Genomic DNA, 16,549 nt, shown 5'->3' with positions numbered 1-16,549 from the left:
TGAGAAAGAGAGAGCGAGGGACTGATCCAGTATATAGGATATTGGACTTGGCAGTATGGAATTTAGTTAATTCCTCCAGCTAGTCTTCTAGCTTGATTAAATAATCGCTGATTTAATGCAAGTCAGTGCGTGTATCAGTGTAAGTGTGTAGGTGTGTAAGCGTGTGTCTCTTTCTGTGTGTGTGTGTGCGTAAAGAACAGGGCTGACTTACTCCGTAAGTGAATTAAATGTAATTTCATTTCGAAGGACTTTGTTTAGAAAGCCCTCTTTTTAAATGTATTCGAGACCGCAGGGCACCTCAGTCTGTTTCTTTATCCTCTTTCTCACATTCTCTGTCTCCGCTTCCATCTACGTGTATCTGTCTCTGTTCTGTCACATAACTTCAAGGATAGCAGCACCTTGCCGTTCGAAACGGTTGCGTGTTTAGTTTTCTTTCAGTATGCAAACTGAAAAAGCAGTTTGTTTTGTTGCACCACGAGATTTGCACCGTAAGAAAAATGTGACCCTGATTGAAGAAAGTGGCTGGTTTTCACAAACTCAAAGCAAACAGGAATTGTTGTCTTGCTCTGTAAGTCCTTGACAGCGAGATATTTTCATAAGCTGCGAGATAAGAATGAGCTTGAATGTTATTTTTAAAATGGGTGCAAAGCATTTTGACTTACAGCAGCTCGTGTGTAGGCCACCAGTCTGCCTCGCCAAAGCGTTTCAAGTGAAGCTACACCGCCAGAGTTTAAAGATGCCACCACATATTGGTTGCAGATGGAAGCTAAAATACATTTGAGGGACTCAGTATTGCTACAAACCCTAAACCAAGCGGATGCTTATCTATTTCGGCCAGCTCTTCCATAACGATCTGAAAGACCGTGCTGTGTAAACAGTTTGTACAACATCTGTAAATTTATGGCTTCAGGAGAATCTCGGAGTGGACCTCAAAGCCGCAGCTGAAGGGTTCAGCCACTGTGTGGTTACACCATATGTTTTGATGTCGAATAAAAATCAGATTCTCCAGAATGAAGTTATAATTTATTACTGCGTTTTATGAGCAGAGTCACGAGAAAGTCACTGAGAAAACAGCTCATAATTCTGCTTGAATTTAAAGGATCGCAATCACTTTTAACCCGTTTAATGGAAAGCTGGCATCGCGGTGCAAACCCACAAAAGTCTAAAAACAAAATTAAATTGGAGTATTGGAGTTGTTCAGCAACACGGAAGGGAGGAATACATGTAATATAAAAAGTAGCCTGTTTTCCCAAACAAACAGTCAGGTCATGCAGCCCCTTTCATGTATTCTTCTATTAAATCTACTGGCACGGGGAGAGAAGGCTCCCTGTTAGAGCTGTCGGTGCATTAGAGCAGAGAGACTTAGCACACTGATTGTGAAAGTTATTAAACCAATAAATGTTGTTTTATGTGCAGCCTGCCACTGAGTAGATTGTACTCTTAATTTCTGCCGGCCTTTTCATGAGCACAGTGAGCCTGATAAAATCTGCAAATATTGTCATCTTGTCTGTGTTGTGTTTTTTGACGTGCTCTCATTGTTTGCACTGATCTTTTCACCAGGAGATGAAATTATCTGATGTCTTTTATCTCCCTGTTTGAGTGCAGAGGAATAGGAAAATTCCATCAGCCTGTTTTTTTTTTTTTTTATTAATAGGATTCAAACTGGACACCTGTCAGCTTCAGAGAATTACTCAGAACAAGGCCCAGGGATAACAGAGCGGCGTTTACGCTAGTTACTTAAATGCACTTCCTATTTAAGAAACTTAACTTTGTAAATAAACATCAACTTTAAACTTTATTTGTTGGCATGGCTTTAGCTTGATTAGGCGGAAGTTGATAAAATTTTTAATTTCCTGACTAATGAATGTGTTTGTGTGTTTGTGTGCCTCTGCATGCATGTGTTGCACGTGTGTGTTTGTGTCAGAGGGCGTTGTTGGTGGTACTAATTGAACGGTATCATAGGCCGCAGATAAATAGATGTCATTAAGACCCTGGGTTCTAATTACCTGCAGCCCTCCTCTGTAGGCTGGGGTGAGCGGGAGAGGCCAGGTATCAGTAATCAATCAGAAAACATGCACCGGTACACACACATTCTGTGGACACACACCAGCACACAAACATAGTCACAAAAAGTCATCAAGAGATGTACTCCCATTCAAACCTGTGTGTGTGTGTGTGTGTGTGTGTGTGTGTGTGTGTGTGTGTGTGTGTGCGCGTGCGCGCGTGTGCGTGCGTGCGTGTGTGTGAATGTGCACATTTCCACGCATGTCAAGCCAACCATATGATGATTGAAGAGGAAGTGAGAGTTCATGAGCCAAATTTTGTGTGTGTGTGTGTGTGTGTGTGTGTGTGTGTCTGTGTGTGTCTGTGTCTGTGTCTGTGTGTCTGTGCGTCTGTGTGTGCATGCACACGTGCATTTTGTACGGTGGTGGGGGCTATTTCTGCACTTTTCTTTGTAATTGACACTTGAACCTCTCTCTCTCTCTCTCACACACACACACACACACACACACACACACACACACAGACTGTGCTATCCTTTTACCCTGGTTCTGGAGTAGCCAAGACACCCCCAACACACACACACTTGTTGGATTGTGGCCTCTCATCCAAATCTTGCATGCCTTCATTAGCCAGTGGAAGCAAAGATTTTCAGGTGTGTGTGTATGAGCGTGCGTGTGGGTGCATATATGCATGTGTGTTTGCATGTGTGTAAGCGCGTGCGTGTGTGTAGCTGTGCACGTGTGTGTGCGTGTGTGTGTGTGTTGCGATTAGGGGCAGCTGTGGGGCCATATGTGAGTGATTTGGGCGCTCGGAGGGAAACTGAATTCTGATGACAGATGCAGTGTTTGGCTTGCAACACTCCACACACACACACACACACACACACACACACACACACACACACACACACACACACCGGCACTCAGACACAGACACAGGAAGCGCACATCAATCAATCACCTGGCTCTGTCTCTCTACATGTGGTAACCGTCTGGTGTGCGCACACACACACACACACACACACACACACACACACACACACACACACACACACACACACACACACACACACACGCTGACTCAGGCTCAGTGTGCCATTGAGGGGATCAGATCATGTAGTGTTCTGCTGTGTGATGTCAGATGGACAAAAACACATGTACCATAAAGACTCGAATATTAGCTCAGGTGTTTATTATATACAACGTCAGAGGAAACAGGATGTTTTATTGTGCATGTTTTGAGACTGAGAGACAAAGTTTCTCCAGTGTAAATAAACACGTGTAGGGGTTCCTCGTATTAAATCTCTGAACAGTCTAAAAGTTTGATTTTCTAGGCTGATACAGACAGAATGAAGGATGTCATCGTAAATGTCTGTTTATGAGCTGAAATTACAGCAGGGAAACAAAAGAGCTATTAAACCACATTTCACTGGCACTGCAGTTTGATGTCTAATCTTTTAACACTGTCTAGTACAGATGTTTATGTTCCTGATCACACAATTAACACAATTTATTTTAGATCTCTTTTTTCCACTTTAACGGAACCTTCCTTGTATGTTTGCACAGGGCGGCAAATGAACTTTGGATTCTTGCCTTAAATATGACTTTTGCTATGACAAAAGGTGTTTGAACAGTGTCTTTTCAAGCTTGCAGACTGATTAATTCTCACCAGAAGTACATCAAACTGACAAATGATGTTCTTCAAATGTGTCTGCACTGTGTCACTCAGGCCTTAATATATGTGAGTGTCTGTGTGTGGTGTGTGTTCCCAGAGAAATGTTAAGTGGTTAATTGTGCTGTGATCCTTGCAGTACACTAGACTGCAAAAATAAACTGAGCAGCGCCGTGCCCACTGGGCTCCTCTGCTTTTAGCTGGCAGCACAAAACAGATGCTTGGTGGAAGAGCTGGTAGTGGCTCCATCTGTACCTCTGAGACTATGGAAAGCCTGATTGAAGTGCAGCGCTGTTTTATGAAAAGTTGAAATGTTTTTTAACTTCTAGGACTGGGTGCTCTGCGCCCAAAAATATGCTGAGCTCTCAGCACTGTCATGAACATAAAACAACAAGAAACCAGTACTGAAAGGAGAAGGCCCCGACGGACACAAAGTCCATGATGGAAGGAGAGGGAGAAACAGATTGGGATCGCAGTGAGAAGACAAGAGAGAGAGAGAACAGGGAAAGATGGCAGACGTACAGGATGTGTGTTATGGATTTTACTAAGCCATGGCCATAGGCACAGGCAGTATGCAGACATTCACTATCACAACCACAGAGAGATCATCAGTGAGGTGTGATGGTGCCACTGCAAGGAGCCAGAGACAGATATGCACATAACACACGGGTCAGAGAAGGGAAAATGCTGGTGTTTCTGATATTTAGCTCCATAAAACACGCTGGAATGAATGTAAAGCTTAAGAAAAGTAAAACCGAGGAGCAAAGAGGAGACAGGATTGGAAAGATTAAGAGGAGAAAATGGAGATGGGACGAGCAACGAGGCTGAGATGAAACTTAAAGAGATGGAGAGAGAGAGAGGGAGTGAACAGACAGGCAGATAGAGAGAGAAACAGACAGTCATGGTGGAGAAAGATGAGGTATGCTGTCCTCTCAGGGTCATAAAGGTGGTGAATGGGGCCAGAGACTTAATGGGATGGAGAAACGTTGTGATTGGCTCATTACTGTGATGGAGCACGTTGCCACGACAATTGGCCTTTTCACCCCCTCCCCACCCTTCCTTGCACACACTACTTTTCTATGCACCACTGCTCCTTGAACTGCAGAAGTGTGTGTGTGTGTGTGTGTGTGTGTGTGTGTGTGTGTGTGTGTGAGAAAGAGAGAAAGCGCACACTAATACAGTTAAAGTCAAACACTTGCCTGTAAAGTACCTCCTGCAGTTCAGATAAACACTAAAACACTTTATGCTACAAGGTGAAAGCATAACTCATCTCCTTCCACATCTGTCAAGTAGCACTTGGCAAAATTACCGCAGTATCTCGCATCTCTGTTACAAGAGATCTCTCTCAGAGACTCCATGTTTAAAACACACAATTTATTCAGCTGGACTGGATCATTTTGCTTTCACTGAAGTATATTTTGGTGTTTTTATTAACCTTGTTCCACTCAGAGAAAATCAGCGTAGAGGAGAACAATGTTCTCAGTAGGATTTCCCATTAGGCATGATAAATGAGCGCACATCATCTCTGTGCCACCAAGCCAATCTGTTTTCTCTCTCTCTCTCTCTCCTAACCTTACTACCAAGTCATTGTTCTTGAGTGGTGTGAAAATGAAATAGCTATCAAAACTTCAGTCGACGTTTTCTGTCCTTTTTCCTCTTTCTTTTCTCTCTGTGACTTTGCTTCTTTCCCAATCTCCCATAGTTTCTTAATCAGTCTATGTTTGTGCTCCCCTCTCAAATGTTTTCCGTCTCTCTGCATCCACAGCGGCGCAGAGGCAGCGGGGTCTTCTGTGCAAACTGTCTGACCACCAAGACGTCGTTGTGGAGGAAGAACGCTAACGGAGGCTACGTCTGCAACGCATGTGGTTTATACCAAAAACTGCATTCGGTAAGTCACACTCAGACGTGTACAGGTGCATGCAAACGCCAGCTGTGTGTTTGTGGACATTTTTCTACACAAACAGTGGTGAGGTAGAGAGAAATAGTCGTACCAGATGTGGTACATCAAGGGTGCTCTCACGGGTCCCGATGATGCAGGATGACAGTCAACCAAACTGACCAATCAGCGAGCTCCCTGTCAGTGTACATAACTTCATGGTCACGCCACAGTGCAGGTGTGAAAGCACCCACGGTGTCAGTGCCTGTGATCCCCTTTTATTGTAGTTTTCTTTCAAACTAATTAGAAGTGAGACAAGAAAGAAGCTTTAAATTTCAAAACCACTTTATTAAACGTAGAGCGATAGAAAGGAAACTAATACGGACAAGTGTATCATCACACAGGAGTTCATTTGCAGTGCTGAACTCCGAACCAGCCATGAGAGACCGACATGCGCTCACTCCATAAAGGTCGTACTGGATCAGGAACGCAGTACTTTGGACTATTTTGTAGACTCTGTGCAGTGTTTCAGTACATCCACGGGGTGGTTCTGACCACTAATTATCATTCCTCCTGTTGGCCGATTAGCATATGAGGCAAATTAAATGGTGCATACTGCAGTAAAATTTTTGTGTATATTCTGTGAATCCCACTGTGAAAGTAATATTGTGAATAAAGTATATTTGATTTGGTGGGTGCTGGGAGTTACAGACCATTTCAGCAGTCACAGCGAGTCAGTTCCATGGAGTGAGAAATATGATGGAATGAATCAACTTTACCATCTAAGCCTGGGGAAAGTCTATGGAAATCCCAAATTTAATTAGACTGCATGAATTACAGATGAGATAAAGAGCCAGCCTGGATTTTAGTTGACTTCAGAATATGGAGCTCTCTCACCTCAGATATGTTTTTATAGAGCTTACGCCAATTTCACACTTGAATATACCTATTTAACCCAAGGGTTTACAAATATTATCAGTGTGAAACAACCCCTCAGGCCTTGATGCATATACTGTATGCGATATGCCAGATTCATGTTCACATATTGCATTTTTAAACTCTGCTTGTAAAGTGCACAAAATTGTTTGAGTGTAGTAAATCACAGTGTTAATAAATGCATCAGGGGGTTGACTGTGTTACAACCCAGAGCACTGTGCTCCAATTATCGAATGGATCTTTAAAGACCTTTTAGAGGCTGACAAGCTGTAGCAGTTTACTCCTTCCTGCCCCTGCAGTTGTCCTTGGTTCAACCCGTTCATCTCATCTGCCGCTCCAATCACGTTCCAGCCCCCTCTTCTCTTGACAATCTTCACGACAACCGTATTTTATATCCCATAATAAAAGTTTTATACGCTCTACACACATTATTAGAGAGGATAGCAGCTAGTAAAACACTTCAGAGTGAGAGAGGGTAAGGCAGAGTTATGAATAAAGAGGGAGGAAAAAGGTAAAGGGGGGGGGGGGCAAAAAAACAAAGAGAGAGAAAAGGGAGGAAGACGAAGAATGAGGAGATTAAGGTAAAGAGTGAGGTCAGAGATAATGAGGGGGGGGTGTCTGAAGAGTGAGAGACGGAGAGATTAGGGGAGGATGCAGAGGGGACATTCAAGAAGGGGAGGAAAGAGATGGAAAGACAGATAGATAGAGGGAGAATTATGTATACCAGCAGTAACTCAGCCCAGGCGATCTATCAAGCCAACCCCACAACCATAAAGGCATACAGCATCACAGATAGTGTGTGTGTGTGTTTATTTGGCCATTTGAGTGTCTCACACAAGGTTGCAGATACGGAAGTGCTGTGAATGGCGAGCATCTCACTTTTTATGTACATGTCCAGTTAATTAGGCTGCAAAATATACTGTGGGAATTAAATAAACGAATAAAAAACTGACTCCTCTATGAAGCTACAAGAAGCTGTTTGGATCCCAGAGACCAGTGATCCACACTGAAGCACATCAGACATCGCGCAGGTCCACACCCTGTGACCGAGACACTTGAATGTAAACTAGCGAGGTAAAGAGGAGGAGGGCGTTCAGAGGCAGACAGGGAGGAAGAGCAACGAGGCAGAGGCTCGAGCGAAGCATGTTAAATTTCTTTCCAAAGCAACAGCAACAGTGAAAGACCGAGAGAGTGAAAGAGGGAGACAATAAAAGAGAAGAAGCATGCATGCAATCCCACAGTACATACGAACTGCACAGACTCCACCAATCACACGAAACACATACACAGCAGATGTCTTTTAGTGGCACACTCGTGTCCATTAAGCGCACACTGAAAAATCAAGTGTTTATAGTCGTCATACTGACTTCACTTAGTGAGAATGGATCAAATCCTGCTTAGAATTGGTATTTACTGCAGCATGGAACTGGGGCACAGCTTTGGACTGGTTCCACCATGGGGGTCGCTGTTTCTTCGCTCTCGCCTTTTTTCTCCAGCCGCCCTCCTCCCGTATTCCCCTCCCTCCCTCCTTCATCTCCTCCTATTCGTTTCATGTCCCCTCCCTCTACCTCTTCCTCCTCTGCTCACCATATATCACCCCCCCCCCCCCCCCCCCCTCATTTACCTCATCTCCTTCGTGCCTGTCTTCCCCTTCCACTCTTGTCTTTGCCTTTTCCTCTCTTATTCTCCTCACTCCTCTTTAGCTGGAAACACAAAAGCTGAAAAGAATAAGAGAAACGTCAGCTGACAAAGAAGCTCAATACGAGCTGACACGATGGCTGACATTATGTTGTTAATGTGGAAGCTGTGGAGGCACGGAAGGATCCAGGTGTCTCAAATGGGCGCTGGTTCATTGCTGTAAATGACTCTTTTCTCCTTAAATAATCTGAGTAGCAGCTATACATCGCACACTGAGGCTGACACTGCCTTTGACCACGGCAAACACACACACACACACGAGCATGCTATTATGCACAGGCCTTTAGAGACACACATTGTCAGTCGCAGACATGGAGCTATCCACACATACACAGAGGGATAAATCATTCTAAGGGGATCCCAGCATAGACGGAATACATTACAAAAGCTTGAGCACTTTATTGCTTTTTTGCTTTAAATAGAAGCCTTTCATCTCACCCCCTTAAACACCTCTTTCTTCATCCATCTTCCTCCATCATATTTTTCCCACTGTATTGTCCTTCACTACGCATCTTTTCATCTCCCACCATGTATGTCAAGAGCCCCACATTGCTTTAAGACGCACAGTACAGACACAGCAGGGGTTTCTAGAGACATTCAGGAGTTACATATAGGCACGTATAGTACATGGGCACAAAACGAGGCTCTTTTCTGTGCCTGAAGCCCAATAAATCCGACCCGTGTACAGTGTAAATTTGAATAAGCTAAAACTTTTCTTGATGCTTGAAAAGCTCTTCCCTTTTTGCCACTCAAATCTGACTTTGTTGTCAGTTAATGCTGTGTGGAGGTCACTTTTTATGATGTGTATTTAGAGAGGAGGCTTCATTGAAGCCAGTTCTTTAATAGTGAAAGGATAGCAGACTCATTACTTTTGAGTTGAAGTGTAAACACTTTAAAAGACACTTTAAACTGTGCAGTTTATTTAACTTCCAGGAAAGAAAATATTTCGCTAATTTGTCTGGAAACGTTTTTGACTGTTTTGATCTTTTTTGGCATTTACTTCGGATTGAAACATCAGAAAAGTTTCACCAATCATCAAGCAGCTTACTTTATTAACCCCATTGGGAAAGCGGATGGAAAGGATGTTACTGAGCACTTTTTATTCGATCTAATTCAGCTTTTTCCTTTTCGACCCAAAAAACGAGTTTCTCTCGGCTCATAAAACCTGTTTCTGTCCTGTAAATGTTTTTTGATTGTATAGTTTGTCGTGCTTTTAGTGGGAATGATTACTTGATGAGCAAGTGGATAAGACATTAATGAAGGCACATGTTTCTTATTTCAGTGAAGTGAAAGTTGAGTCTTAAAAACAAACTTCATTTACATCAGATGTAAGCACTCCCCCTTGTGGTAAGGGCAAAAACCGCAGTCTTAGGAGTGCTGAATAGTTTTAGCATGTTCAAACAAGCAATTAATTGGTCCTAAGCTCAAATAGATATTTTGCATTGTACTCAGCTGTAACATTTTTTTCTAATAAGGTTAATTTAATATCATCATGGTCAAATAATGCCAAAATGTTGTCTAACCCTTTTTTTTCCCTTTTCTCGTAGACACCCAGACCTCTGAACATCATAAAGCAGAACAACGGTGAGCAAATTATCCGACGGCGAACCCGAAAACGCCTCAACCCTGATTCCCTGTCGTCTGAAACCCCCGCCCCCAAGCAGCAACGCATCACCAGCGAGGAGCGAATCAATGGCGAGGAGTCCGACAGAAGCGGCGCCTCCATGAAAAACCAGCAGCCGTCCCCTCGCTCGCGCTCGCCCAGATCCACTCAAGCCTTCCTAGCCAATCAAACTTTGGAGATCCACCGGCGCATGCCTCCTCTGCTCCTCCCTTCACATCCCCCCTCCTCATTGGTACCTGAAGGCAACGGGGGCATCACTGAGGGAGGAATTATATCAAAAATAGAGGGAGGTAAAGGAGGAGGGGGATCAGAAAGAGGCAGTCCGATTGAAAAGTACATGCGTCCATCCAAACCGTCTAGTTATTCGCCTCCTGGTTCGCCCATTGAAAAGTATCAGTATCCCCTTTTCTCCTTGCCTCTACCATTAACCCTCTCACCTGATTTGACCCCCGAGTCAGACTGGCTCAGATTCTGGACCAAGTATAAGATGGCAGCCGCCTCTGGGGTTCCTGGTAGCATCAGTAATCTAAGCAGCCCTGGTAGCCTTGGAAATAACGCTCACTATCTTGGTGCCATGGTGACTCCAGTCCAGCATCCTCAGCAGAGCTACACGGTGCCTTACTGCGCCTCTCCCTACTCTCCTCTCCCCCCTCCTCCAGCTCCTCCTCACTATCCTCCTCCTCCTCTCCATTCCCAAACCTCCTCATCCTCATCATTAGAAAATGATGCTCCTTTGGATCTTGCAATAAGACAGAGAGACACAAGCGCTGCAAATGCACACGTGTCGACGAACGGCGCGGAGAGAAGAAGGCAAGAGTCGCCACTGGCTGAGAGGTTGAGAGAGAACTGGAAAGGGGAGAAAGAGGAGGGGGAGAGGACAGATGGAGGGAACCAGAAGGAGGAGATAGGAAAGGAAGACAAGGATCATTTGACAAAAAGTCGGTCAAGTGTCCCATCGAATCGCGCGATGGTGGAAGTGGCTACGCAGGATGACCTGAGCAACCGTTGCGTCCACTGTGGGATCTACTTCCTAGATGAGGTCATGTATGCCCTGCACATGAGTTGCCACGGTGACCGGGGACCATACCAATGCAGTTTTTGCCTCCACGTGTGTGCGGATCGTTACGATTTCACCACACACATACAGAGGGGCCTGCATAGGTACACAGACAAAACGTCGCAAAACAGGGGTCACACGCAAGACGGCATAATTCAGAACGTCACGACGGCGTCGGAGCGCGAGAGTCACAATGCGACGCCAGAGGAAAAAGGTGACCACAGTGAGGTCACAGACGAAAGCAATGATGTCGAAGGAGCTTGTCAAGACGACCAAGCAAAGGAAGTTACAGGCAATGATGCCACTGACAATGAAACGGGAGTTGAAAAGGAGGTAGCGGGAGATGGTCATGAGGTGACAAACCAGGAACTGGGAGACAAGATGGTGTCAGACAGTAGTGATGCCATCACAGAAACCACAGAGGTCACAACTGAGTCTAAAAACTTAGACGAGAACACAGAGAGTAATTAATCTGATGCCTGTGACTCACACAAACCTTGAAGAACGTGTTTTATTGGATGAATAAGCTGTTACGTCTCCATGTTCCTGGAGGCTAGCTCATGTCAAAATGGGCCTATCCTGGGCACTAAATGGAACACATCCTTATGCTGGAAGCACTCGGCTGTCAAAATGGTCAAAAATCATTGTAGGCTCCCGCTGAACTGCTGCAGGGACAGTTTGGAGAAATAGCCTGAACCCTGTGTTGAGTGACGGTCACTTGACAGCTCTGTGGCAAGTATTCAACAACAGAGTCCGGGCATGCAGCTGAAATCACCTTTAATAAACAGCCACTTCATGTGCTTTCCAAATAAGAGGATTGGAAGCTTGACTGAAAGTTGGACTGGTCTCATTTAGGATGAGTTTGAGGAGCTCAGCTCTTGCACAGCCACCATACAGCAGAGCAAAAAAAGAAGAAAAAAAGAAAATGCTACAAGCGAAACACTTTAACTGAACTGAGCTGAGCTGGTCTGCACCATGCTATACTGAACCCCGAGCTGGTCCAGCCCAGTCTGATGCATCATTCATTATCTTGGTACAACCAGATGTGATCTGGTTAGAACTGCTTTGTTCTGGTCCAGAGCATGTTTTTGACTGTTTCACCGCTGTGCAAATGGATCCAAAACCAAAACTTGTTTCGACTCTTTGAAACTGGTCAGTGTTAAACCAGTTTGTTCCGGCTCAGCTGGTGTTACCTTGGTACAAAAGGATCAGTCGGTTTCTCTCGCGCCCTGTTGTTTCTGAAACTGTCAGTGCAAAATCACCACCGCTGCAACACGGCCCACGACGGGACACCGGCTGGGTTTGATCTGACGGGGACTTTTTGAACTGCTTAAAACCAGTTTCAGCTGGTTAAACCCGGTGTGATTCCGGACCGAAGTGTTCTCTTCATCCATTCGGATCGAACCAAGTGACATTATTTTTTACCTTCCTCCGTGCCATGATACTAGCTACGTGCCTGGCTGCCTGCCTAATAGAAAAACCATCTATTAACCTGCTTAACATTTATATTAATAATAATAATGGTAATAATAATTATGATGATGTTATAGTACAAAACATGCAATTTGCTACACTTTCCTATATATAATATGTTATTTTGTAAAGACAAATAATGCTTTTTTGCAGGAAATGGTACTATAAAAATTAGTCTTTTTGAGTTTTTTCTTTTTCGTTTTTGAGCTATTTGTTTGTGTTCTTATGGACACTTGTTACATTGATAACAGCCGTCTAACAGAAATGGTACAGCAGAAGAGGGGGTTGTGTGTATGTGTGCATTTGTGTAATTGCTTTTGTGTGTGTAAGGATCAAAGGATGTGTCCGTCCCCAAACGATGATGTAAAATAATGAAGGCTTGCGCTCGGTGTTTCAGTCCTCAGGGGTCACACGTGTTGCACACCAACCCACCTGTTTCATAGCATGTGACACATCATTTTTACATGTTAAATGGTCTAATGGTTTTAGCATGTTACATGATTTTCTCTTATATATATGTATATACATATATATACATATATATATGTGTGTGTTGTTATCATGCTCTTTATGTGTAAACAGGTCAGAATGGTCTTAGTATGTAACTTTTTTTTCTGTATGTCTTTCACATGTTAGGTTACACGGTTTTATAGAGAGACTTAGGACCTTAGGGAGATAACCCCTAAATTTTATCATAAGGATCAATTACTTGGGTTAACTGTATCAACTTTTGCTCTGCATTGAGTCTGCAGAGCTTCTTGCAGACAGTGTTTTATTCAGCCTATCATGTGTCTGAGAGTTTGGTAGGTTACGTCTGCGTAGCATGTTAGCATCGTGTAAAACCTGCGAAATAAGTTGCCTTTTCTATGGATGGGAACTGTTACATGTTAGACGGAAATATTTCTGGAAAAAAAAAAAAAAAAACAAGATTACGTTAAGTTACATTTTATTATTCAATGAAACAATCATGTCCAGCTAACTCATCCCACTTTTCTACCATTCATTGCCCATTTTGGGTTCTTCTCAGAAAGACCCACCTGACACCGCAACTGAGTCTCTCTTTAAACCAAATGTTACAGTCCTCATCATTTATTTTTCATCCGTGAAAGAGTCGTGACAGTCGGTCCCCCGACGCGTCAGAATGGAGCAACACAGTGGCCATCTTGTTTATTTTTATAAAGAGAGAATCACTTCTCCAGCCTTGCTGCCTTAGTTGCTAGAAAACAAAACCAACCACCAAGGGACTCCTTTGAAGGAAGTAATAATAGGTCGAAAGACTATAAAAGACAGGAAGGAAGAGAGAATGAGAAAAAGATATTTTTCTATGCTTATCCAAAAGACATGAATGAAAAATATTCCGCCTAGTGCCTGGTAACCTGTACAGTTTTTCTAAAAGGTGTGTTTATTTGTGTCAAAAAGTTATGTAAGTTATGAGTCACGTCAGGCAGCAGTTGGGCAAACAGACTTCTATTTGAATTCCCATGTACCGAGTTATCAGAGTCATCCATTGATTTCAGTCTCGCTGTCTGATTAGTCAGATCCTTGTTCACACTTGGTGTTTTCAGCCCATGAGAACGACCCACGAGTGCTTTTCAAATGAAACTGGTTGCTGTGCTAACTGTCAGTCACTAGTTAACCACCTTTCATTTTTGCATGTACGTACACGGCTCAGTGGAAATGTTGAGACATGTGCCTCTGTAACGTTTGTATGAGAGACTTTAATACCAGGAAGACGTTCTCTACTGTGCGTTTGGTTTATTTGGAGTTGGAAGCTAAAGTATGGCATGCGGTCCTGTCACCAGAGTGCCCATATCATGGTAAAAGTGTTGTTGTTCCTCTCCTTTTTAAACCAGCAGTGAGATGAAATTTCTTTCTTGCAGATATTTCAGAACAATGAATTATAAAATTTGACAAATTCTCGACTCGAGTCAGAACAAAAATGAAATAACTGAACTTTCCACCGAGCAGTCAGTGTGTTGTGGAGTGCTGCCTGCTGGTCGATACCTCCAGTACAGACATTACCCCTTAAAGCATACTTTTACGCAGGAAGACCTTGTACGGTATACTCTGTGTGTTGGGGCATATAGTGTAGAGTTTCCAGTTTTCTAATAATTAATCCTGACAGTCGGAGCGAAGTGAAACTTTTCTCAGTTTCTGTTGAAATACTAAAGGTGTACTGCATTTCCATTATGCCTTTACTCCTTAACAGCCAAAAAAAAAAAAAGCCTGTCTAAACAGCACCGCACACAGTACTGAATGTGTCACATAAAAAAACACTAAGAAACCTTTTAAACTATTGGTGCAATATATTTACATCAGAGTTGAAAGTCTGGCTTATCACAGTCATGAGAAGACTTCTCACTGCTGCCGTAAAAATGCAATGAAATCAAACTGTTCAGGATGGCACCTCAGTGTCTGCCATACATCTCACTCTGGTGTCAAGTTGCAGGGATTTTTTTTGCTCCCTGAAGAGTTCGCTTAACACCTTTACCATGTATGGTTCCACTATCCATATCACACCTGTCAAGTGAAGGCTTATGAGCTGCATGCGTAACATGGTTTGCAAATACCTTTATTCTGAACTTTGCCCTTTGATTTGCTGAATAGGTTCCATCAGGCCTCATCAGGCGCGATGAAGCTAATTCAAAAAACTAAATATTTTCTTTGGCTTTACTGCAGGAAATCTCTTGTGCTGATGTGTTAAGATTGTAGACTATACTTTTTTTTTTTTTGTTTTTTTTTTGTTTTTTAGTTATGGGCGTCTCTTGAGGGGCTGCTAGCGTAATAAAACTGTTTACATTTGCAAATGTAGCAAAAAAAAAAAAAGGATCTTTGTTAAAAGAGAATAAAAGGAAGGACTGAGGGAAACCTGCTGAGATGGATAGATGGGTGCCTTTGAAGAATATATGGGATCAAATGACGCTTCTGATAAAAAGAGGTTTAGTTAGAGCATCCATTCATCGCCTCTCTTCTGTTGTTCGTCCCTCCCCTCAATATCACTTGTATCTCTCCCCTATGTTGTCTAATTTGACACCTACCTGTCCATCTCTCTTTCTTCTTATCTCTCCACCTGTCACTACTGCCCTCTGCCACTCATCACTTCCCTATTCCTCCTCTTTCCCGAATCCTTTCTTTTGTTAAAGGTAATCTCAGCTGGTAGACAGGTCGCAGGGTTTTAAATGGGAGTTAGGCGATTGTGTCATACCGCATGGAGTTGAGCTGAGGTCGGCTCAGTTACCCCGAAACTGACAGGAACTGCTTAGGTTGTTACCAGCAGGAAAAATTTCAAGCAAAGGGTGGATTTTCTCAGATTTAGGTTCATTCTTTTGCCAACGGGACTCACATTTAATAAAAATTCAACACAAATTTTCATCTTTTTAAAAGATGTGAAGTCCTTTGGTGGAGATTTTCATGGGATTTCTAGGAAACAGTGCGACAAAGATAGAGTATGTTTAAAAAAAAAAAAAAGATCAAATAGTTTTTGCCTTTTTTTTCTCCGTTTCTTTTTGTTCGATCTGGGTGCATATCTCATCTTGATGAACCACAAGGATTTCTCAGTGAGCCGGAGATAAATTCTGATGCCAAAATGTTTCAGTAGTTTAGCTTTTGAAAGAAAATCCTTCCCCTGTACTTACTGAGTTGAAAGTAAAAAGAACACAGCCTTGACAATAAAAAATGTTGCTCATGCACACTTTTTTGTATTGTAAGTGCTCTGCAGAACCCATTCCTGTCCAGATACCTTCTTTTGTGTATTTGCCAGCTTAATATTTCCTCCCAGGATGCTGTACATCTAAACCATAATAGATATTAATGCTGATAGGAATTTTGGGAGAGCGTTTCAGCTGTCAGCTACACTTCAAAAACAGGCATCTTTGGCTAGAAATGAAGTTCTGCAGGACGCACGTGACTTGACCTTGTTTTCCTTCAATAATGAGTGTTTTCATTTTAGGTTTGATGGCATTTCACATCAGCGTTTACATTGGGGAGCCTTAACAAGTGTTTTCATTTTTGTCTTTGTCAGAATGTGTTATAGAAAATGATGCTGTTGCTTGCACTCCATTTATTATGTTCTTATTGCCAAGGAAGGGACAACACACACATGCGCGCGCGCGCGCACACACACACACACACACACACACACAAAGACACACAGCAGCAGTGGTACGGATTGAGTGTACATTATGGGATGTACAGTGTTAACCATGGGAGA

The 16,549-nt window shown here is 43.1% G+C and overlaps 1 protein-coding gene across 5 annotated transcripts in view; it reads left to right on the top strand.

Annotated features, from left to right (window-relative positions):
- The window catches only part of trps1 (trichorhinophalangeal syndrome I), a 117,329-nt gene extending 102,741 nt beyond the window's left edge, over positions 1-14,588 (top strand). For all 5 annotated transcript variants that reach the window (XM_076754498.1, XM_076754503.1, XM_076754502.1 and 2 more), the window contains exons 10-11: positions 5,441-5,563; positions 9,733-14,588. In XM_076754498.1, the coding sequence (XP_076610613.1) occupies positions 5,441-5,563; positions 9,733-11,337 (1,728 nt within the window). In that variant the 3' untranslated portion in view covers positions 11,338-14,588. The remainder of the gene's footprint in view (positions 1-5,440; positions 5,564-9,732) is intronic.
- The last annotated feature ends 1,961 nt before the right edge of the window (positions 14,589-16,549 follow it).

The sequence above is a fragment of the Chaetodon auriga genome, chromosome 17 (assembly GCF_051107435.1).
Source record: "Chaetodon auriga isolate fChaAug3 chromosome 17, fChaAug3.hap1, whole genome shotgun sequence".
In the NCBI taxonomy this organism is placed as follows: domain Eukaryota; kingdom Metazoa; phylum Chordata; class Actinopteri; order Chaetodontiformes; family Chaetodontidae; genus Chaetodon; species Chaetodon auriga.
Note: the sequence above shows the minus strand (reverse complement) of the source record. Positions and strands in the feature narration are given on the sequence as shown.